The sequence below is a fragment of the Panthera pardus genome, unplaced genomic scaffold, assembly GCF_024362965.1.
Source record: "Panthera pardus isolate Hobbes unplaced genomic scaffold, ASM2436296v1 HiC_scaffold_13, whole genome shotgun sequence".
Classification (NCBI taxonomy): Eukaryota; Metazoa; Chordata; class Mammalia; order Carnivora; family Felidae; genus Panthera; species Panthera pardus.
The window spans coordinates 43,019,940-43,044,693 of record NW_026526688.1 but is presented as its reverse complement, the minus strand read 5'-3'; the positions used below and the strand labels follow the sequence as shown (position 1 = coordinate 43,044,693).

Below are 24,754 nucleotides of genomic sequence, written 5' to 3'. Positions count from 1 at the left end.
ATTACTTTTGTCTTTCTGCTTTTAAGATTGTCGCCTTGTTTTTAACCTTTGACAATTTAATTTTAATGTATTTTTAAATACAATTTATAAATTTTAATACATTTAAATATATTAATACAAAAATGTAATTTTGCTGTGGGGATTTTAGGTTCATCTTTTAGCTTCTCCCTGGGCTTCCTGTATCTGAATATTTGTTTCCCCCAGATTAGGGAAATTTTCAGTCATTATTATTTTCAATAAGCTTTCTGCCCTTTTCTCACTCTTTTCTCATTCTGATACTCCTATAAAGTGTATAACGCTCTTTTTAATAGTGCCCCATAAGTTCCTTAAATAATCTTGACTTTTTTTCATTTATTTTATTTTCTTTCTCTTTCTCTTTTTCAATTCGGTCATTGTATTCTTCAGTTTTGTGATTTCTTTGGTACTTTCTTATAATTTCCATCTCTTGGTTAAGCCTCTCACTTTGTTCATGCATTGCTCTTCCAACCACAGTGCACATCTTTATGACTGTTATTTTTATCTATCAAGTGAATCAGTTATCTCCATTTCATTAAGATCAGTTTCTGGAGATTATTATTTTGTTCTGAGAAAATACTCACATGTTTATGTTTTCTTGAATTCTGTGTTCGTTTCTATGCATTAGATAAAATAGTCACCCCTCTCCATCTTAACAGAATGGTCTCATTTAGGAGATAAACATCATCAATTAGCCTTGCCTGGCCTTAGTTCCAGTTTGCCTTTCAATCTTTTTTGATTCCCAGAGACACCTTATTTTTCTTAGTGGCTCCCAGTAGTTAAGATGTGCTAAGACCCATCAGTATCATAAAGGGGAGGATTGCATACATCTAGGGGCTCCTAGACTGGAAAACAGCATCTTAAGACAGAAACTGGAAAAGTAGGTAGTTAAGACCCTCTAGGGAAAAACAGGAGATGGACATTTTTGCCTCCTTCCTCTGTGCTAGGCCTGGCTTTATAGCTGCAGGGTTGGGTAGGGGAGGATATTCCTGTGTCTGTTAGGAACTATTTCTTTGTACAGTCCTGTGAGACTTGTGAACAGAAGTCCTATTGGCTATCAGAACTAGGTAGTTTGGGGACCTGTTCTTTGGGCAAAGGGTCAAAATCTGTGGTGCAAGACATCCTTTATAAGCTCCTTCCAGAGATACTAGAGACTTGGAGCTGGCTAGGAAGAGATACTGGGAGAGAAAGCTGCCAGCTTCTCTGGTCCCTGAGCAGGATCAAAGCCAGTCCCTTCACAGAAACCTGGTCCTCAGTCAAGATCTTTTACATTATGCAAATGGATTCATATCAGGTAAAGACTTTGAGACAGGCAATTTTGTCTGCTCTCTCTGTGCTGAGCCCTGTGGTATAGCCTGCTGAGAACTCCTTCTTTCTTTGCAACAGTCTTCTGGGGCTTGTGAATAGAAGTTCCTTTGGCTATCAGAACCAGATGATCTGGGGACTTGTCCCTTGGGCAGCAGTGCAAAAGTTGGAGAACAGACTTATGTACACATTCCTTGCAGGGAGATATTAGTGACTTAGAGTGGGCTACAAGGAATTGGCAAAGGAGGTGTCCAACACTTTCCTCAGTCTCTGGGAAGGATCACAGCTGTCTCCTTAGAAGCCTAAGCCTTAGGTGACAGCTCTCTAAATATGCAGCCAGATCCCTTTCAGGGAAAGGGCTGGGATAGGGAAGTTTTGCCTGCTTCCTTTCTCATGAGCCTTGGAGGATATGTGTGACATGTGCTTAAATTCCTGTTAACAATCATTCCTTTGTTTGTCACAGTCGGTCTGTGGACACAAGCTTTGTTGGCTTTCAGAACTACATGTTTTGTGATCCTGTCCTTCAGAGAAGTGTCTTAAAATGTTGGGACACTAAATGTGGGGTTGAAATCCTTTGTTCCTCAGGAAGAAACTGGTAATTGGGATTTCCTTTCCAGTTGCGTGGTTCTGTGCCAGTTACGTGTTTTATGGTGAACGTGTGTATCTACCTGTTTCAATGTGAGTATTTTCTCAGTTGCTCAATGTGTAGGAGTCCTTCTGGTGTTTTTTGGACTTCTTTTAGAAGTAATTGCTTCATGTGTACATGAAGATTCAGTGTGTATATTGTAGGAGTAAAATTCCAAAGCCTTCTATGTTACCATCTTGGTCAACCTCTTATCTGTTATTTTTTTATTCCTTGGTTTTCAATAGTCCATTGAAATTCAGGAAGTATTTGTAATGGATTAAGTTCTCCCTTATTGGATTTCATAAATCCCTTAAAAATATTCCAGTACTTCCAGTTTAGTTATTGATATGTACTGCCATGTGTTACATATCAGTATTTTGGAAACAAATAACAACAACAACAACAGAAACTTTATTCCTTTCAATAATCTCATGTCTCAAAAATCAAAGCACTTGCTTTAGGATCATTATCATATATCAACTTAATAAAAAAAACTCAGTTTTAATTCTCAGTTTAGTGCACAAGTTTCTGATTCTTGGTGGTTTGTGCCCACTTCTTACCTCTGGTAATAAGCATCAGCCTTTTTTGTCTAGTTTCATCATTAGAACATATTAGAGAAAAAAACAGGCAAAAAGAAAACTGAATTACATAAAAGAACAATATGTGCAATGTTATTTTAAAATATTCTCCTGATACACAATTTACTGACCATTACTCTTTAGCGTCTCTTAACAGGCAATATATAATTCTTATGACTTAATAAAACAATTATTTTCTATATACATACCTCTGTTCACAGGGCAATGGTTGTGAATTTTTAAAACCACAGTTTCCAAATTTATCACGCAGAGAATTGATTTCTTTGTAACAGGCAAACGGAGCACCTTGAGCACCTAAAAATGCAAACACATCTGTTAAATTATTATTATTAATCTAAATTAAATATTTTTTCCATAAAAAACTAATGAAACTCTTATTGAATAAACAAAAAATCATGAGCTTGGTCATACTTTTTTCTGTGTGTATCTTGTCAATGCAAGTAGAAAGAAACAATTGTCTTACCTAACAGAAAACAGAAAACAATTATATCTATTGCAGTAACATTATATTATTATTAACAATAATTGGCTGTCCCTTGCTGTGGGAATGTATACTGCCTCATCTAATGAACATTAGACATGACATTGTAATTTGAAACATGTCACTTATGGGCAGAAACCTTCAGAACTGAGTGTCAGATCCTCTTCTCTGATGGAGGATAAGCAATGTTTTAAGTAGATGTTCACCTGTCACTTTGGGTATCATAGTAAAAGCAGTGTGGAGTAGCAGAATAGTTGTATTGGATATCTTAGATGTTTTAGGGTTCTTTCCATTTCATTAAACACATGAATTGGTACTTAAAAGTGGAGTTCCCCGGTAAAATGTGTCTAAAATATGTGGCATTGTCATTGAAGCCTGGTAGTAGGTGGTAATAAAATTACTATCATTGGATAAAGAAGACTAATGCATGCTATGGGAGGATAAAACACTTGAACAAACTCTTTTCTCAGCAATTGAAAGGGAAATCATAGCCTTAATAAACTTGTCTTAGGCAAAGAAGTAGGGAAGCAGAAACTATCTTGGTTACCATTGGCTACATTTGACCAGAAGGTAAAGGTACTCAAGAAAAAGATAAACTAAACTCAGAAAAGAATCTGTTATTTCAGAGACAGTAATTAAAAAAAAAAATTGAGAAAGCCTAGAAATATGTCCATCCTACAGCATTGGGGTGGATAATGATGGATGCTGGCTGATGGAAACTAGCCAAATAATTTTGCTTATTTGATTGTTCTGTATCTCTTCCATGGTGGATGCTCACTGGTGGGTGTTAATTGGTGGATTAATACAAAGATCTTCACATTATTGTCCATTTCCATGTGTCTTAGCATATATTTCTATTCCAGAACTCTTGCCTCTAATCTTCTGGTCTTTCCACACCCAGGCACCTCACCAACAAACTAGGCCCTTTGTCATTGTTCAAGAGAATATCGATAATCTACTTCTGGCTATTTTTCCTTCCACAGAAACAAATGACCAGATGGTCAGTATCTTTCTTTCAAGGCAACCTCCAAAGTGAGGCTGCAGTATAGCTACTGCTTTTTCCCCCACTTATGACTAGTGACAGAGCCAACACATCTATAAAGCAAACATAAGCTTGTTCTTCTAAGTGTAACTTGGTCATTGTGAAATCCCATGAAATTTCATAGGTATGAGCTAAGGGAGATGCAAAGGATCTTTTTGCTTGTGCTTGAATCCAGGTGAATGAATGACTTCCATCTACCTGACCATTTAACTTAGTGGGTCTGACATAACAAAGCTTATACTGTACAGTTCTGAACACATGGGTTTTTGGTGTCTGAAAGTCAGATTCTTCATCTCTACATGAGTCAGTAGTGTGCTCAGAGTGGTTTTGTCAAAGTGGTATCGTTCTCCAGTTTAGATGGAACAATCTTTCTCCAAAACCCCAGAGAACTGCTCTATTACTCTCCCAAAGAGGCTTGGTAAAAGTCCCATATAGCAGTTTTTCTCATGACCCACACCTCTAATATTATTGGGGCTGCTGTGTTTTATAATTCAGAATGCCGGGCTTCTTGCGTTGCAGCTTTGACATGCTGCAGAACCCTTTCCTGCTTTTTACATCACTCCACATTAGCAACCTTTCATGTCATCTGGTAAATGAAATCAAGCAGTACTTCCCCATGTGGGATATACTGACTCCAGAACCCAAAGAGGCCTACCAGGTGGTGTGCTTTTTTAGTTAAATGAGATGCAAGATACACACCATTTGGCTTTACTTTGCAGGAGACGTCAGATAATACCTCTGATCACTGGATCCTTAAAAATTTTACTGATGATAAATTCCTAAACATTTTGAAAGTCTGTCTCCTGCCCTTTATAGAAAATGTGCTTTACTTAATCCTCCAGCATTCTAGCAGTGCTTTTCTTATTTAGCTGGATTAGAACAAAATCATTGATGGAGTAGAAAATGTGATATATTTTAAGATGTCCACATCTCTACAACTTTATGATTGACAGCAAAACTCAACATTAATGTCATTATCCATTCCATGTGAAAGCAGACTGTTGTTAATTCTTTTTTTAAAATAGAAACAGAAAAGAATATATTTGCCAAATCAGTGGCTATACTCCTACTACATATGCTATCCTGCTCTAGCATAGACACCACATCTGGCATAGTGAGTGCAATTAATCTACTGCTTGTCTGCATTTGCAGTGGAATACTATTATCTTCCAACACCATCTGGTTTCTACAAGAATCATATTGAATAATTAAATATATATATATGCATATATATATATGTATATATATATATATATGTATATATATACTGCTAACCACCTCTGCATCCTTTAGATTTTTAAAGGTAGTATTAATTTCTGGTAGGAGAGAATTACAGAGGCTTTCTCCATGGCCTTATCAAATAGGCCAAGGACATAATTATGGGACTGCACAAACTATTAATATGTCAAACCTGATGATATCCTCTAGGACTAAAAAATAATTGCCAAATGGATTTGTGGACCCTGTAGACCCATTGTGCACTGAAAGTTGTCAAAGATTCTATTCCCTTGGTAATTTCAACATTTAAATTTCACTTAGAGTGGGCCATTGTTTCCATCTTTCTGGAAACAATCCTAATAGAAATTTTTACTGTCTTCTAGGATCCTTGCCAGGGTGTTAAGTCTTATTATCTTAGGAGAGTACTTCCAAAATAATAAACTCTCTCTTATCCAATCTTATGTTCCCCTATCCAATGTTATGATCAAGCACTCTCAGAATCCAGTTCCATGTACACCCCCTTGATTCTGGCAGTAATTGCTGTCTAGGACCTGTAGCTCTATTGGGGTGTATTTCCTTTACTCCCTTATAAATTCCAGCACATCCTGGCTCTATTTTGCTGTGACTTGAACTTGACTTACAGTTAGTGTCCAGGACAGGTAAGAGAGAGATCCTGATGGGGATACAATTTGTGTTATGAATGACAGGTTTCCACATTATCTTCATATAATGGGAACATACTTATGTCATTATTAATTGGTGCAGGTGGTGGTGTCAAGGATCAGTGCTGTACCATTTTATAAATTCAGTAGTTTCAGAGAAGTCTGGAGGCTAAAATTGGAGAGAACATATTTTCAACTGTTCCCATCCTAAGTATAGGTTTCATTCTTCTTCCAACCAGAACCTTAATTATGGCAAAACAGACTTCAGTGAGAATTTAACCTCCTCTGAAGTTCCTTCAACTTGATAATTAAGACTTTCTCTAACTTTCCATTTGATATATCCCTATATAGAGGGATTCAAATTTAAGGTAAAAGAAATATATAATAAAGAGCAATACCTTCTCCAAATATCTGGGCACACTGGTTATCAGTAGTTTGGCATCGTCCATTATAACAATACGCAGTTCCCAACCTACACAACTGACCATTCGACGCATAAGTGTCAGGAACACAATTACTAGAGGTTCCATTGCAATATTCTGTAAAATCACATTCTTGATCAATACTCTTTCTACAAGGAGTGCCTGCTAATGATATCTAGGAGGAAAAAGAAAAATAAAACCATATTCTATGAATAACTATTCTTAGTGAAGAGATTTGTCATATAAAATATACCTAATTATTTATATTTGGGAGAATCACAGAATTCCCAAGGCTGTGAGTTATCTGACGAAAAAGTCAAGTACAGTGTTTATAAATTTGCACTTTGTAGTTCTTTCTTTTCAATTGGTTGTTATTAGCATTGATGTAAAATACAATTTCAGAAATTTTCTCTTTTGTATGAAGACTTTGTACCATCTTTTTAGTGATGAGGAGAGAGTCACAAAGGATTTAGGTGTTTAAAGGAGCTGCTTTTAATTAAGACCTTGGATTCTGTAAGAAAAGTCCCTTTAGTTTTGACCCTTTTTCCCACAATCAAATACCTGGATGTCTTGGGCTGCATACTTACCCCTCATGTCCTTTTCTCTTAACTGTCAGAGATGTGCCTCTAATTCTGCCTTCAGTTGTAAGCTGGTGACTCTGACATGTTTAGTTGTGGTTGTTGCATACACATTTGTGAGTTAGCCACTGTTTGAATGATGCTGCTTTTAAGAGCTTTTTCTCTCTCTTTTAGTTTATTTATTTTGAGAGAGACAACGTGAGTGGAGGAGGGGCAGAGAGAGATGGGGAAAAAGAAATACCAACCAGGCTCCACACTGTCAGCACAGAGCCCAATGCAGGGCTCCAACTCATGAAACCATGAGATCCGGACCTGAGTCAAAAACAAGAGTTGGGCTTTTTACCAACTGAGCCACCCAGGCGTCCCAAGAGTTTTTCTTTTTTCTTTTTTAAATTTTTTAACGTTTATTCATTTTTGAGAGATGAAAGAGAGACAGAGCGTGAGTGATGGAGGGGCAGAGAGAGAGAGGGAGACACAGAATCTGAAGCAGGCTCCATGCTCTGAGCTGTCAGCACAAAGCCTGATCTGGGGCTCAAACTCACGAACCGCAAAATCATGACCTGAGCTGAAGTCGGCCACTTAACCGACTGAGTGGCCCAGGCACCCAGGGTTTTTTTTCAAGGTACAGTAGATTTTTGAAATTTCAGGTAACTGGAAAATTTTCAACTTTTGCATTTAAAAGTCTTTTGGAAAGGCTGAAACAAAGTGAAAATATACAAAACTAATCATTTTTGCTTTGCAAAATTTCACACAGGTGTTTACTATTTATTCTGTAATCTTCACTGTTTATAAAAGTTCAGTAACACTTGAACTTGAATTTGTCTAACACTGTAGGGATTCTGGCTTCTGCCATATCTTTGTACATTCTAACAAAGTTATATGGAATGTTTGTGAGTTAGTTTCCATACCATCAAAATGTATTGGCACTCAAGACTGTAGAGAGCACACTTTTTGGAGGGTTGATACAAACTTTTAAAAATTTTTCATAATTTGTGACTAATAAAAAGCCAGTTTGTATATTTTTAAATAATAAATACCTATTTTAAAAAAACAAACAAACCAAAAAAGAATGGGTTACTGACAAGCACCACAACATGAATGAAACTCAAATGCTAACATGCCTAATTACAATGTTTACATACACGATTCAATTTGTATTTCTGCAAAAAGAAAATTACAGATGCAGAAAACAGATCTGTAGTTACTGGGGTCTGTGGGTGGAGGTACAAAGAGGCATAGGGTGATTTTTTGAGAGTGCTGATGAAATCACCTATCCTTTGATTGTGGTGCTAGTTATAAGACTGAATGTTTCTAAAAGAATTTTACTACAATAAAATTATAATATAGTAAGTTACACCAGAGTTGAAAAATTGGGCAAAAAGAATATATGGAATATTTATGTGTATATAATATATCAGAATTTTTAATTATAAAATATTTTTCATTATTAAACTTGCTTTCTCATCTGAACATATATCTTAAAGATAATATGTATTAGTGCATACATATTTAGCCTGCAGTTATTAATTCTTGTACAACGTACAATAATTTGTATTCATTCTAGTACCAATTGTTGACTACTGCAAATAATTCTATAATTAATATTCTTTTTTGAGCATTCCATACATGTATATACTCCTAAGATATATACATAAGAAAGAAACTGATAATTTATACTTTGTTCAGAGATACTCAAATATTGCTTACCAAAGGGATTATAGCAATTCAAAATTCCATACTCTCCAAAAAATAACTTTATCTCTTCTCTTTGGTTAATATCTGACATTGTTGTTTTTAAGATTACCATTTGAATAACTACATTAGATATTGTGCTAATTTTTTTTATTTGTGTTTACCTTAATTACTGAAGATGAAGTACACACACTGGAGTACAACTCTACCTCCATTATTGTAAATTGCCTGTAGAGCCCCTTTGCCTGTGAGTGTGTGTGGGGGGCGGAGGGGAGAGGAGATTTGTCTTTCACTTATCCCTGTCTGAGAGTTCTTTGTATATCCTATACACTACACATTTTGTCTGCTGCAAAATTGGCTTATATTTCCACAGACATTTACCATTTATTTGACTTCATGATTTCCTTGAGAGTTGATAATATTTTGATATAGTAATGTATATATATACTTTCTTTATGTGATGATTTAGAAGATGGTAAACTGTGGTTTCAACACAACAGAATAATCAGTACCTATCTGTGATGTCTTCTTTAATTCATAGTAGTTTTCCTTTTTACTTGTGGTTGTTGATGTGCTCTCCATTTTGTCCACTGAACCACTTCTATATTCTCTTTATCAATTCCACATAAATTTAATTAATTATTAATCATGATCACATCTATGATCACAGCTTAATTTCCTTTTTATAAATATTGGAAAATTACCTCACATTTTGATGTACAGCAGGGTCCAGAACCACATTTTGCTGAGCTTTTCAGTTTACATGTATGAAAATCACAGCACTTCTTAAACTGACATTCCTAAAATTTCATAAGAAATATTATTGTAGTTCAACCACTTAACAGCTTTCATTTATTAATCTCAACTTCTATTTAATACACTTATATGTTCAACTTTTCAGTTATACAATGTATTTATATTCAGTGAAATTTTATTATTTTATTATTTCTAGAATGTCCAAAAGAACATATAACTGTAAAAACTAAGTAACACCTAAAATAGAAGTTAATCAATAACATTATCTAAAGTCATTGGAAATTAATTCATAAATTACCAACATGGAAGTATATCCTTGGGGAAAAAAAGTGTAAGTTTCCAAGAGAAGACCTTCCCCAATTTTGTTTTTAGTGATTTGTTTACTAAGGTTTCATTTTGTGAATAAAATTAAATAGAGTTAAGCAATAGTTATGATAAAAAACAAAGTTAGTATAGTATAGTAATCATGTGTCATGTTTTGTTTTACTGTAATGAAGTTAATAAAATGGATATGTTAATAAATTTATATATTTTACAAGTAAAAGACAGTAAACTTACTCACATTGGGTGATAAATAAATAATAAACTAAATATTGTTTCCATGTAAATAAATTGCATTTATGCAATTCTTTAATATTTTTATATTAACACTTTCTAAAAAACCAAACATTTTCTATTTACTCAAAAAACAAGTTTTAAAGATATTGTCATTTATTATGGAGGTATGATTATTCTTTACTTTTTTTTTTAATGTTTGTTTATTTTTGAGAGAAAGAGAGACAGAGTGTGAGCTGGGGAGAGTCAGAGAGAGAGAGAGGGAGACACAGAATCTGAACTAGGCTCCAGGTTCTGAGTTGTCAGCACAGAGCCTAACATGGGGCTCGAACTGTGAGATCATGACCTGAGCTGAAGTCAGATGCTTAACTGACTGAGCCACCCAGGCACCCCTGATTCTTCTTTATTTTTAATATTCCTTTTGTTTCTGCTTTTTCACATGTCTATGTGATAGACATGAATTTATAAACATTCCCACCCTAGAAATAATATAGAAAATATATAATAAAAGTTGAAGTTGTTGTTATACTCCCCAGATTCTCCAGGAGTAAGTTCAATATCATTGTGTGTGTGTGTGTGTGTGTGTGTGTGTGTGTGTGTGTGTTCTTTCATGGACAGTAAATGAAGATGCTCTCCCAACCATGTTTATCAATACTAATTATGACCAAATCAGTTTAACTTATAATGAACTAATGGGGAAATGGGGTCTCATTTTTTTGTTATCATTTGTCTAATTACTAGTGAATGTGAGTGAATTTTCATTTTGTACAACCTTATGAATTAAATAATCATTTATTTTGACCACTTTGAGCATTATGCATAACAGGTTTGTTTTTCCCTCTTTTCCTCAGTAAATAGTGTGAACAGATTTTACATAGTACCCAGTTATCCTTTCTCCATTCTATGTGTTTATTTATTTATTTTTAATTCAAATTCAAGGTAGGTAACATACAATGTAGTCTTGGCTTTAAGAGTAGAACCCAGTACTTCATTTCTTACATATGACACCCAGTGCTCATCCAGAAAAGTGCCCTCCTTAATGTGCATTACCTGTTTAACCCATACCCCCACCCATCTGTCTTCCAGAAACCTTCAGTTGGTTTTCTGTACTTAAGAATCTCATGATTTGCCTCCTTCTCTGTTTTTATCTTTTTTCCTTCCCTGCCCCTATGTTCACCTGTTGAGTTTCTCAAATTCCATATGAGTGAAATCATATCTTTCTCCAACTGACTTATTTTGCTTAGCATAATACACCCTAGTTCCATCCACGTTGTTGCAAATGGCAAGAATTAATTCTTTTTCATCACCAAGTAGTATTCCATTGTATAAATATACATCACATCTTCTTTATCCATTCATCAGTTAATGGACATTTGGGCTGTTTCCATACTTTGGCTATTGTTGATAGTACTGCTATAAACTTTGGTGTGCATGTGTCCCTTCAAAACAGCACTTGTGTATCCTTTGGAAAATACTTAGTAGTGCAATTGCTGAGTCGCGTAGTTCTATTTTTAACTTTTTGAGGAATCTCCATGCTTTTTCCCAGGGTGGCTGCACCAGTTTGCATTCCCACCAACAGTACAAAAGGGTTCCCTTTCGCTGCATCCTTGTCAGCATCTAATGTTTCCTGAGTTGTTAATTTTAGCCATTCTGATAGGTATGAGGTCATATCTCAGAGTGGTTTTGATTTTTATTTCCCCGATGATGAGTGATGCCAAGTATCTTTTCATGTGTCTGTTGGCCATCTGGATGTCTTCTTTGGAAAAGTGTCTATTCATGTCTTCTGTCCATTTCTTCACTGGATAATTTGTTTTTTGGGTGTTGAGTTTGATAAGTTCTTTATAGATTTTGAATACTAACCCTTTATCTAATATTGCAATTGCAAATATACTCTCCCATTCTGTTGGTTGCCTTTTAGTTTTGTTGATTGTTTCCTTTGCTGTATAGAAGCTTTTTATCTTGATGAGGTCTCAATACTTCATTTTTGCTTTTATTTCCTTTGCCTCCAGAGACATGTCAAGTAAGTTCCTGCGGCCTAGGTCAAAGAGGTTGCTGCCTGTGTTTTCCTCTAGGATTTTGATGGTTTCCTGTCTCAAATTTAGGTCTTTCATCCATTTTGAATTTATTTTTTGTGTATGGTCTAAGAAAGTGGTCCAAGGTCATTCTTCTGCATGTCGCGGTCCATTTCTTCTAGCACCATGCTAAAGAGATGGTCTTTTTTTCCATTGGATAGTCCTCATGCTTTGTCAAAGATTATTTGGCCATATGTTTGTGGATCCATTTCTGGGCTCTCTATTCTATTGATTTATGTGTCTGTTTTGTGCCAGTATCATACTGTCTTGATTACAGCTTTGTAATACAGCTTGTGATGCCTCTAGCTTTTTCTTTTTCAACATTACTTTGGCTATTCAGGGTTTTTTGTGGTTCCACACAAATTTTAGGGTTGTTTGTTCTAGTTCTGTGAAAAATTTTGATAGGGATTGCATCGGTGTAGATTGCTTTGGGTAGTATCGACATTTTAACAATATTTGTTCTTCCAATCCACGAGCATAGAATGTTTTTCCATTTCTTTGTGACTTTTTCAATTTCTTTCATAAACTTTCTACAGTTTTCAGTGTACAGATCTTTTACTTCTTTGGTTATGTTTATTCCTACGTTTTTTTTTCTTTTTTGGTTCGATTGTAAATGGGATCAATTCCTTGATATCTCTTATTCTTTTATATCTTTATAGATATCTTTATCTGCTTCATTATTGGTGTATGGAAATGCAACCAATTTCTGTATGTTGATTTTATATCCTGAGACTTTACTGAATTCGTGTATCCGCTCTAGCTGTTTTTTGGTGAAGTCTTTTGATTTTCTATGTAGAGTATTATGTCATCTTCAAAGAGTGAAAGTCGAACTTATTCCTTACCAGTTTGGATGCCTTTGCAATGGGCTTTCTCCCTAAGATCAGAAACATGACAGGGATGTCCACTCTCACCACCTTTGTTCAAAATAGTACCAGAAGTCCTAACCTCAGCAACCTTCTATATGTTTATAATATTTGCTTGCAGCCTATTGTTTATCTTATTAATGGTGCCTGTCATTTTGTGAAATTTGTAATGTTCTTCTTGATGACTATTGGGTTTTATGTCTCCTTACCATGACCTCCATTATGTAAAGACTTATCAGTACTTTATATTTTAATGCTATTTAAAACATACATATTTATTTTTTTCTGAAATTTACCTCTCTATATTTTGTGGAATATTCATTCTAATATTTATTAATTGTCATTATATTTGTGAATACAAGAACAAATCCACACATCTGCACTTATGTGGGTAGGTTCATAAAACAGAGCTTCCATTTTTCACAAATCGGGGATATTTATGAAGATACAGATGTCCATGCCGTTCTGCCAAAGACCTCCTGGAACATATCTGTAGTTGAACAAGTTGGATTCATTACTATTGTCAGCAAAGGAGGACATACACCATGGGAAACTGTTGTAATCCTCAGTGAGAGGATGTAATTACAGGATTCAAGCTTGTGTAATTTGAGGGGATTTAACAAATCTGGGCTTTGCCACATTAGATGCTGTTAGAAACAAAGGGGTACATCTCTGAGTATTCTACGAATTCTTATCTAGAAGAAGAAACTACAACAATACTAAGTCAAAATTGGTAAAGGAATAGGAATTACTCATATTAGCCAGGATGGGAGGGTTTTTGGTCATTTCTGTGACTTGAAAACTTTTCAAGTTTTACTTGTATTCAGACATAGAGAGTGTCCTTGCTATTTTTCTTCATCCATCATGATCACAGACGTTGACCTTTTATGAAATTGTTTATGTTCAACAGGAGACCCACACAGCCTATTTGTGTCAAGCCAGCTCCTAGCAACACCAAGGCCCAACTGATATTATTAGGCCAGATCCTGAATGCCAGGGGTTGCTTCTCCCTTCCTTATAGGCACTGTACTGGATTTATAGATAAACCCTTATGACATTAACCATTTCCATCCTGAGAATAAATGTTATGTATCTATATAACTAGTACATGTTTAGATAGTTAAATTAATTGATTATATATATATATATATATATGTTGATATATAAATAGATACATATATATAAATGTCAATTTTCACTTCTTATTCCAATGGCCAATGCCACACTGAATGAAATTAAATAGCATCATAGTATGTTTGATGATTGTTAAGGCAAGATTTCCCTCAAACCAACTCTTTTTCTAAAAAGTTACTTGTATTCTTCTATAGCTCCCTTTAGGAAAAACTTTCAAATAAACTCTCCAAGTAACATTCCTAATCGATATTCTAAATATACTTATCCTTATACATTGATAAAATTGATATATTATTATAAGGATAAATACACTATCCATGCAGTCATTGAATCAATAAGCATTTTTTGGGTACTTTGTCTGTATCAGATACTACTAGTCTTGTGATCAAGCAATGGTCAAGATATGGACTATATTCATTTTAACTCTCTGTAATTTTTTTGGGAATAACACTTCATTTTAATTACTATGTATGTGTGTTTATGTGTGCACATTTATATGTTGAACTTGCTGTGGATGGTAATTGTCCCACATTATTAATATGGATGCATAAACTCATTTAGTTTTTATTTCTAGATGAAAAAAGTGAGTATATCACTTTTTTCTATAATTTAGAAAATATATCAATTTAGCATAATTTCTTTCTTTTTAATTTGAATATAGTTGGCACACAACATTACATTAGTTTCCAGGTGTACAAGATAGTGATTCAACTTTTCTATACATTATGCTATGCTTGCCATAAACGTGGCTACTGTTTGTCACTATACAATGCTGTTACAGTATCACTGACTGTATTGTCTATGCTGTGCTTTCATTAATTAAAAAAAATCACCAGCAGAGCCATGTGGTGTGGACTTTTCTTTGATGAGGAGTTTTGAAAGTATAGATAGGATTTCTTTAATATATTTTTCTTAATAATGCTATTCACATTTTAAATTTCTACTCATGTTGGTTTTTGTAAGTGCTTTTTTCAAGGAATTCGTCTATTCAATTTAGGTTGTTAAATTTACTAGTATAATGTTCTTATCACCTTACCATTTTAATGTCATATTATATATGATCTATATGATGTCTCATCTTTAGTTACTGTTATTGTTGAATTTTTTATTTGTGTTAATAGGGGCATATCTATACCTATATCTATATCTATATCTATCTATATCTATATCTATATCTATATCTATATCTATATCTATATCTATCTATCATCTGTCTACCTATCTATCTATCTATTCAAACAACTTATATTTAGTTACTGGATGACTGAATGCAGAATCTGTGCTAACCTTGGATCCATTGAACCTACTGTGAGGTGGTCTTTTTCAAGGGCTCCAGGTATTACCTGGATTCTCTATACACTCACCCTACTCCTTATTGTGTTTTGGGTCCTCTCATGTGAGTACCATGAGCAAAGATTCTGCATGCAATCATCCTATATGATCTGGGTATTTCCCATTACCCAGTGTATAGTTAATCCAGTAAAAGGCTATAGGTTACTCTATTGGAGAGGGGAATGACTGAGGAAAGTGCTATTTTCTATCATTACTGGAGATTGCAAGATTTCATCATCTATCTGAATAGTGAGCTCAAACTCTGATACTAGCTTGGGTCTGGAAATGTATCAAGAGATTATAAATTTCCATTTGTAGCAATTGGCATCAGTCCTCTGCTTTTTCTTAATTTTTAGTTATATAAATAAAGAAATATGTAACTGGTGACCCAGATCTTTCTTAACTATTAGTATAAATCCATGCAGCTCAAAACCATAGTTGCCATCTATGCTTTTCTTCCCTTTATGCTAACTACATCCATTTGGCTGTTACTGCTAAGTACTGCCACTTGGCCTCTGCTATTTTGGTATTCAATGATCCCTAGTGACACAGGGTGCCCAACTCTGTAATGGTGCTTCCAATAGTCAATCCCTATCTATACAAGAAAGCTACCATGGATATTTTCAACAATACTTGGACCTTCTTAGTAGCACATTTTTTCATTGTTTTACTGAAAGCAGTATCTGGTGAGCCACCCAAATAATTGGATGCTAGATTTTTTATTCTTACATTTTGTTATAATATGACCACTATTCTGAGTTTTTGAGACCCTTCCATATTTCTATATTAAGGTAGTTCTGGCAATAAAAAAAATAATAAAACAGTTCTGGCATATGAACCTCATTTATTGTGGGCCAGACTGCAATGTTCAAAGATTCATCCAGCAGCAAATCAAGACTGGCTCCAAATCTCCTTGCCTAATAGATATTTATTCGGTAGAGATTATCATCCTATCAATAAACCCTACCCTATCCAGGCCTATATTTAACATTTTGAGCCAGCATTTTTAGCATCCATTCATTGCATGTTATCCAGGGTTTTGTACATACAAATTAACAAATTCTACAAATTCTTAAAAAATTATCTCTTTATCATAATAGCAGAAAGTACTTTCTCACTTGGGCTATACTTAGATTTGATTCAGTCTAGAACCAATGAGGGAAGGCAGGGAGAGATCTTGAAAAGAACAAGCATCATCTTGTGAGACATCCATCTCTTGTGAACACATCTTTGTGTGGTCTCTAGGCAGTGTGAAGCTACCTTCTTCCACCATTGAGCTAGCAGTGACTTCCCAGAACAGAGATTTCTGAGAAATTTGAAAGTTTAGGTTTCTAAAGTCCATCATTTCAAATGTCCTGAACCTATCTATAAATGAGTACATTTTGTTATCTGGCCAGCAATACATCCACTTTCAGAATCTTACCCTGAGTGTATGCTTCCTAGGAAAACTTCTGGTACCAGCTGACTTGGTTTTAGTTCCCCAAGAAAAAGACCACTAAGCAAGGATGCAGACAAGTACTTTATTTGGAGAGTGTACTAGCTCCGTAATGAGGCTGTCACAAATTACCAAAAACTTAGCAACTTAAATAATTATCTTATAGTCTATAAATCAAAAATTTAAGTACATAAACTAGTCCAGATCCTCTGCTTATGGTATCACAAAGATAAAATCAAGATGTGAATAGGGCTATGTCCTTATTGGAGGCTTTGGGAAGGAATTCACTTCAAGTCTCATCCAGATTGTCTGCCCAATTAAGTTCCTTGAGGTTATAGTACAGGGATTCCTGTTTCCTTACTGGCTATCAGTCAAGGGCATGTTTTCTTCTCCTAGAAACTAATTACATTCCTTCTGTGCTTCCATGTTCCTTCCTTCAGCAACAGCAGGTTGGGTCCCTCTTTCCAAATATTTTTGAGTCTTCTGCTACATCTCTGTGACTTCACTTAGAGAAAGCTCTCTGTTTTTAAGGATTCATTTGATTAGATTGGACCTACTGAGATATTCCAAGATAATGTCCCCATTTTAAAGTCCATAACCTTAATAACTTCTGCAAAGTACCTCAGTAATATAACATACCACAATTCAAAGGATTAGAGTGAGGACATCTTTGAAGGTCTATTCTACCTACCACCAAAACACTAAGAGCAAGATGGGAGCAAGATGTTAAGGAAGGGAAACAAGCCAGTACATATAGGTTTGTGAGTTGCTTACTGCTCTCTTAAGCTAAATCCCACAGGTACTTCTAGGAAATGATATAAAATAGGGGGCATCAAAACATTTTATGTGAAGAGTGAAATAACTATTTGCAACTTTGCTAAAATAGTGCACCTTATGGCTTCTATTGCAAGTGTTCAACTCTGCCATTGTAGCACAAAAGCAGCCATAGATAATATGTAAATGTATGGGCATGGTTGTCATTCCGATAAAGTTCCACTTACAAAAATATGTAGCAGCTGAATTTTGTCCACTGGCCAGTTTGCATAACTCTGATACTGAGCATATTTCATAGAATTTCCTTGTAAAAGTCAAGGAATCTGGGGCAATTATCCACCAAATACCCTTCATAATTATTTGAGGGTTAATCGTTAGCCCCAAGTGCACTAAGTCCACCCTGCTAAAAGCTGAGCATGCTACTGAGACCAGAGGAGGTACTCCAACAAAAAGTCTTAGATACTTGAAACAAATACTCTCTCCAGGAATAGTCAATGCTGAGAAGATACTGGTAGGCCACTGACAGTGTCTGTTGTAAGTGACAATAAGTCTACAGCTGGTAGCTGTGGAAATTCACAATGTGCAGACCTAGCTCCAGATTCTGTTGCTTTATTCTATCCTTCATTAAAAATAACCAGTTTTTTTTTTGGTGGCAATTGGCACCGTATCTAGGAGGATGTGAATACAAGATGAGCATAGTATCACTAATTAGAAAACTAAGATGACTTTAGAAAATCTGAGATAACTGGAGGGGCGCCTGGGTGGCTCAGTCAGCTGAGCGTCTGACTCTTGATATCAGCTCAGGTCACGCTCTAATGGTTCATGAGTTTGAACCCCACATCAGGCTCCATGTTGAGTGTGGAGCCTGCTTGGGATTCTCTCTCCCTCTCTCTGCCCCTCCCCTGTTCTCTCTCTTTCTTTCTCTCTTTCTCTAAAATAAATAAAATGAAAAAAAAAAAAAAGAAAAAAAAAGAAAATCTGAGATAACTGGAAAGCCTACATAGACACACACACACACACACACACACACACACACACACATATACATCCATATATATTAATGCTGGGGAATAGTGGAGAATTAAGATAACTTGTAGAGATTTAATATTATGTAAACAAATGGTGGTCCACTATTTTTGTAGATGGATAAGAAATTCATGTAACTTCTGGGGGACTAATAATGAAATTTTATTTTATTCAAATAAAGGGGAATTATGACATATTATGCAATAATGCTATTATAATAATGTTATTATAATTAGTATGTATAGAACATTTGGTTGATGAGACTGTGGTAGGCTGGATATATATATATTTAGAAGTGAGCAAACAGGACAAGTTTTTGATCATCCTGAAATTGGAAATGCAAAAATGCTTGAGGATTAAGAAAAAAACATTATAATGTTTTACCATTCTTGCAACCAAAAGAAAGGGGAAAATTTGAAACAAACTCAGAAGAAGTTTGTAGAAAAAAACAGAGACTGGGGCCACATACATTAGGAAATAAGTTGTGGATAAAAAGCCATTTGTTCAGCCTATGTATGCAAAACCTCTTCACTAGCATACTTGGGAACAGTGTGTACAAACCAAGTTTTCATGAATCATTTGTCTTCTCAATTGAAGAGGGATGGAAAAGCAATTCATATATATCCTAACCACTACTCACTTTCATATCCAAGTTCCATATTGAAGACATAGTTGCATATATAATTCCAATACCATGAAAACCACTTATTAGAAATGTAAGAAATTGTGCTCAAATTCCAATCTTTACTGCTTACCTCTTCGCTTCCACAGTCACATTCTTCATTAGGTTCCAAAATCCCATTACCACATACTGATTGATTTTGGTATGATGGTTGCAAATTTGAAAAGTTCTGAAGGCATTTAGCCTCATATTTTGAAACAAAATTTCTATAGTCATGCATGCTGCAGTTGCTAAAAATCTTTATACCACTGGAACCCCTACAATGAAATAATAATCCTCAGGTAAATAAACCAGGTTAATAAAAGCCCATCTAAACGATGTTCCATATATAATGATATGAGTTGCAAGATGGCTTAAATGAAAAAGTTGTGCTTTAGCAGAGATGAAGTCAAACATGATTACATTTTAATTTATCACTATTAATCTTTAATATTTTTAAAATGGCATTGAAAATGTATCTTTACAGGAAAGCAGTAAAGTTTAATGGTTAAATATCCACCTATCTATCATCTATCTATATATCATCTATTATCTACCATCTATCTTTCTACCTGATATGCTCTTCAGTCATATATCCAAAGTTTTCTTCCCTCATCAGTCAGATGTCTACTCACATGTAACTTTCTAAAGAAGTCTTTCTTGACGTTATATAAAATTGTGTACCTTCCCACATTCTCCTTCCACTGTCATTATTTATTTTTCTACATATATTACTCTATATTATTGTATCATGTAAAAATAAGCATATTTGTATTTTTTAAATCTGTTTTTATATGACTTAAATTTTGCACTAAAATATAAGTTCTGTGAAGGTCTTTATTTTCATGTTCACAGCTATATTTTTAGTGGGATATATAATATATATGTCTAATAGATCTCCAATATATATTTTAAATATACTGTGTAAAATATTGTCTACTGGTCTTCTCGGCCAAGCCTGTCCCATCCACTATTCTCAGTTCCAGGCAACTTTAATCTTCTAATTTCTCAAGATGATAACATTGGTGTAATCCTGCATGAGACTGCATGTTGGAATGGTAACATTTTGAATACATTGAATTAAATAAAATATATTAAAATATATTAAATATATTATATATTAAATATTTATTATGTTAATAAAATACATTAAAACATATTGCTGCAATTAACTTCATCTGATTAAAAAAGGTTTTAATGTTTGCTTATTTTTGAGACAGAGAGACAGAGTGCAAGTCGGTGAGGTGCAGAGATAAAGGGAGACAGAGAATCTGAAGCAGGTTCCAGGCTCTGAGCTGCCAGCACAGAGCCCAGCATGGGGCCCAGGCCCACAAGCCATGAGAACATGACCTAGGCCAAAGTTGGACACTCAACCAATGGAGCTACCCAGGCGCCCTATGATTTTTTAAATGTTTTAATGCAGCTACTAGAAAATTTACAATTACATATGTGGTTTACATTTTAATTCTATTTCACAGTTCCCCTCTAAGCAATCATGTCTGAAACAGTAACTCTTAAACAGCTATATCTGTGATGAGTGATGTTCTGGGTTGACTCCAGAGCCTCCAAGGAAAGAAATGTATAACTGCCAAGGGTTTGGAGTTGGGAGAGTGAGAAAAAAAAGGCATGCTTTAGCTTTCATTGATATACTCATTTGTAACGGAATCAATAGGGGAAAGTATGAAGACTGTCACAAGAAAAATATTTAAACAATTTTGTATATTACTTTTAACTATTTTGTTTCAATAGGCATCAGTGCCACTACAGTTTTGCAGGCTACTCTTAGGCAAAAAGCTACAAATTTTGAGCACTGATATCTTTGTACACAAAATTAGCTTAAAAATAGACAGAGACCTAGGTTCTTTTCTACTTGGACCACATGCTTTCTGAGTAAAAATTAAGTGTTAGTTAGAACTTGAAGCTTTCAGGGGCACCTGGGTGGCTCAGTCAGTTAAACGTTTGACCTCGGCTCAGGTCATGATCTCACAATTTGTGAGTTCGAGCCCCGCGTCGGGCTCTGTGCTGCCAGCTCAGAGCTTGAAGCTTGTTTTGGATTCTGTGTCTCCCTCTCTCTCTGCTCTTCCCCCACTCATGCTCTGTCTCTCTCTCCTTCAAAATTAAATAAACATTACAAAAAAAAAGAACTTGAAACTTTCATTTAAAACGTGTACAAAGCAACTTGTTTTTTTAAATCTCTGCCTAAAAGATGGCCAAGAAAAGGAGGAAATGAATGTGTTAGCCTAAGTATATAGAATTTTAATAGACCCAGACATTTCAAAGTAAGTCTTAATCGATTGGTTTTTTGTGGGGAAAGTTACCATCGAGGTCTAAAGACAACTACAAAATAAGTTGAGTTAAAGCAGCTGTTTCAAAGTATTTTCATTTTTTATCCCAAACTCCAAGTGTGGGCTTGGAAACACTGAAAAAATTATTTCAGAGAAACACAGCTTTTCCTGCAACCCTAACTCTTTTTGAATCCCATGGACATTATTAACTTGGCAAAACCTCAACAATTTACTTTCTTTACTTATGTGTTTGATAGCTGAAATTACATGGGCCAAAATAAACAAACATGCTGTTTGAATTCATATTACTGTTGTAATTACTAATATTAAGTATCCATTCAAAAGGCCCAACAATCTTATCACATTCTGAAGTCATTTCTAATTTCTAGTCTCCAAGACATGTGTTTCACGTCTTTTATCCAAGCTCTTATGCTCCTTGTTCTCAGCTTCCTATCAGAAGAAATTGTCCTCATCTTTCCACCTACATTAACCAAACTACCTACATCTTTATTTACTCTGCTAACATCTTATCACAATAATTGAGTATACATATACACAGCTACAAAAAAAAAGCCAACCTATGAGTGCCTGCGCAGCTCAGTCGGTAAAACCTCAGAGTCTTGGTTTCGGCTCAGATCATGATTTCACGATTTGTGGTTTCAAGAGCCCCGTGTCAAGCTCTACACTGACAGTGCCTGCTTGGGAATTCTCTTTCCCTCTCTCTGCCCCTCCTCTGCTTTCTCTCTCTCTCTCTCTCTCTCAAAATAAATAACTAAACATTAAAAAAATAAAAATAAATACATAAAAGCCAGCCCCTGTACTTATGCACTAGATTCTATCCTAATTTACTCAGTGATTTTGTTAAGTCTTCATTTTATCCAGCATCATCACCCTTTCCTTCTTTTCTCTTTATTTCTTTGTTTATAGATAATGTAGTTCCTCTTAATAAAATTTTTAATGCTATTATTGTTCGAATTGTATTATGATTCTGCTGATTTATGTAGGTAGTCAATCGTAATATCTATAAATAAGGACAGTTTTTTTTTTCTTTTTCAAATGTTTCCTCTTTTTTCTTTCCCTTAAAATTCTGGCCAAAGCTCCCTGGACTATATCACTGAGGATAATTTTACATATCTTTGCTTTGAATGCCAAGTGCTATAACAGTCAAAACAATAACAGCACCATGTTTATATAGTATTTCAAAGTCTTAATAAATCTCTAAAATTTCTCTCTGATTCCCTCAGGTATTTCTTAATCATGATATTTACCACTTTCCTGGAGTTTTGTATCACTCAGATTTATTAGTAGGAAAACTCTTCGATACCTTTCCAATTTTTGACATGGAGTTGAATATAAAGAATAAAAAATTCATCACATCTTGTAAACAACCTCACAAATATATATGTAAAATAATTAAGAAGAAAAAAAAGCCTTACACTGCTTTATGATTCATTATGCATGTAGCTCTTGGACAAGAACAATTATTAATATCATCATATGTTAATCCCATTTTAAGACCAAGTAGTTGAGCTATAATAACTGAAAATCCCTCCAAAGTTACTGCATCTGGATACTAAAATAAAGAAGATTGAAGGGAAAACCATCATATAAGAAGTTAACAAAAGCAGGTAATAAATTAAATTAAAGCATTTTGTTCCCATAAAATTTTATATTTTAATACTCTTTATGTTAAGTATATTTTACAACATTATTTTGATAAGTCATTGACAGGACTATCCATACTGGTCATTTGGTTAAGAACAATGCAAGAATGTAGGGAATGATCAAACTACCAGTATTCTCTGGTTTACAATTTGACACGCTCAAATTCTATAGCCATAAGCACACTTAGTATTTCTGATGAAATCAACATAAAACACATTTATATAACTTTTCAATTAAATCAGTTCATCCAATTAGTAAATATTAACTCAGTGTACACATGTGTCAGGCACATTAACAGAAGATCAAAATGTGGTGGCATGCATTAAAGAAACGGACATTGTTCACATGAGCTTCCATTACAGAAAGGAAGAAAGAAAATAAACAAGAAACTTAAAACAAACTTCATCAATACAAATAGATCACAAAAAGTATTATGAAGAAAATGAAGTACTCCAAAAGAAAATTCTGAGGATGAGTAGAACCACTTAAAATTTATGAATTAATATTTAGGCTGAGGTGTAACACTTGGGAAATGACCCAGCAATATACATAGGAGTAAGGTATTTGTATGGAAGCTCATTAAAAGGTTGTAGTATAATGGATGAATTTTAAAAATAATAACAGAAATTAGAGATATAGGCAAAGCTATTGTAAGGACATTTGGAATGAGAAGTTATTTTAAAAAGGTTGCTGGCAGTATAGAGTCATATTTCACATTATTTAACTTTTGATAAGTAAATTGTGAAACTTTTCTCATCCCTTTAGTCATCACAAGCAAAATTCTTAGAGTTTTTCTTATTTTTCTACATCAGTTGAAATTTATGGTGAATAAAATTTAAGTAATTCATGCCTAAAAGAAAAAAAAAAGATTGTACATATGTATGTGCAAGTGCGTGAATGAAAACATGGAAAAATCAGTTACTAGCTAATAGTTGATAGGTACCCTTTCTTTTTACACTATAAGACTGAAGTATAAAAGAAAGGAAAAAATTCCAGTAACAGAATTTGAAAGACAGATAAAGCCACAGCAAAACATGAAAGGTGATATCAAGCTGATCATCAGATTTTAAGACAGGTTGTTAACAACCATAAGCTGGCCTTTTAATGCCAGCTCAGAAAAAGAAAACATGCTCTTGTACTTCCATAATTCCACAGTTGAGAATGAATCCCCTCTATAAAGTCATACAACAAGGGGCTCCTGGGTGTCTCAGTCGGTTAAGCATCCAGCTTTACCTCAGGTCATGATCTCAGGGTTTGTGATTTCGAGCCCTGTGTTGGGCTCTGTGATGACAGCTTGGAGCCTGGAGCCTGCTTTGGATTCTGTGTGTGTGTCTCTCTCTGACCCTCCCCCACTTGCTCTCTGTCTCTCGCTCTCTTTCAAAAATAAATAAACATTTAAAAAATTATAAAAAATAAAGTCATACAGTAAAATAAAATAACCCAGTAATTATATTGTGCAGGAAGAGAAGACAATTATACAAAAAATTCTTAACAGAAATAAAAAAAGAGGACATCAATGTAGAGCTTGTTGATTAAAAGGAGCTATGATGTACAAAA

The 24,754-nt window shown here is 34.6% G+C and overlaps 1 protein-coding gene across 1 annotated transcript in view; it reads right to left on the bottom strand.

Moving 5' to 3' along the window:
* The window catches only part of ADAM18 (ADAM metallopeptidase domain 18), a 141,537-nt gene that overhangs the window by 68,736 nt on the left and 48,047 nt on the right, over positions 1–24,754 (bottom strand). The window contains exons 11-15 of the mRNA XM_019440715.2: positions 22,969–23,105; positions 19,342–19,525; positions 9,344–9,439; positions 6,346–6,544; positions 2,733–2,838 (exon numbers count right to left, since the gene is read on the bottom strand). Coding sequence (XP_019296260.2) covers positions 2,733–2,838; positions 6,346–6,544; positions 9,344–9,439; positions 19,342–19,525; positions 22,969–23,105 — 722 coding nt within the window. The remainder of the gene's footprint in view (positions 1–2,732; positions 2,839–6,345; positions 6,545–9,343; positions 9,440–19,341; positions 19,526–22,968; positions 23,106–24,754) is intronic.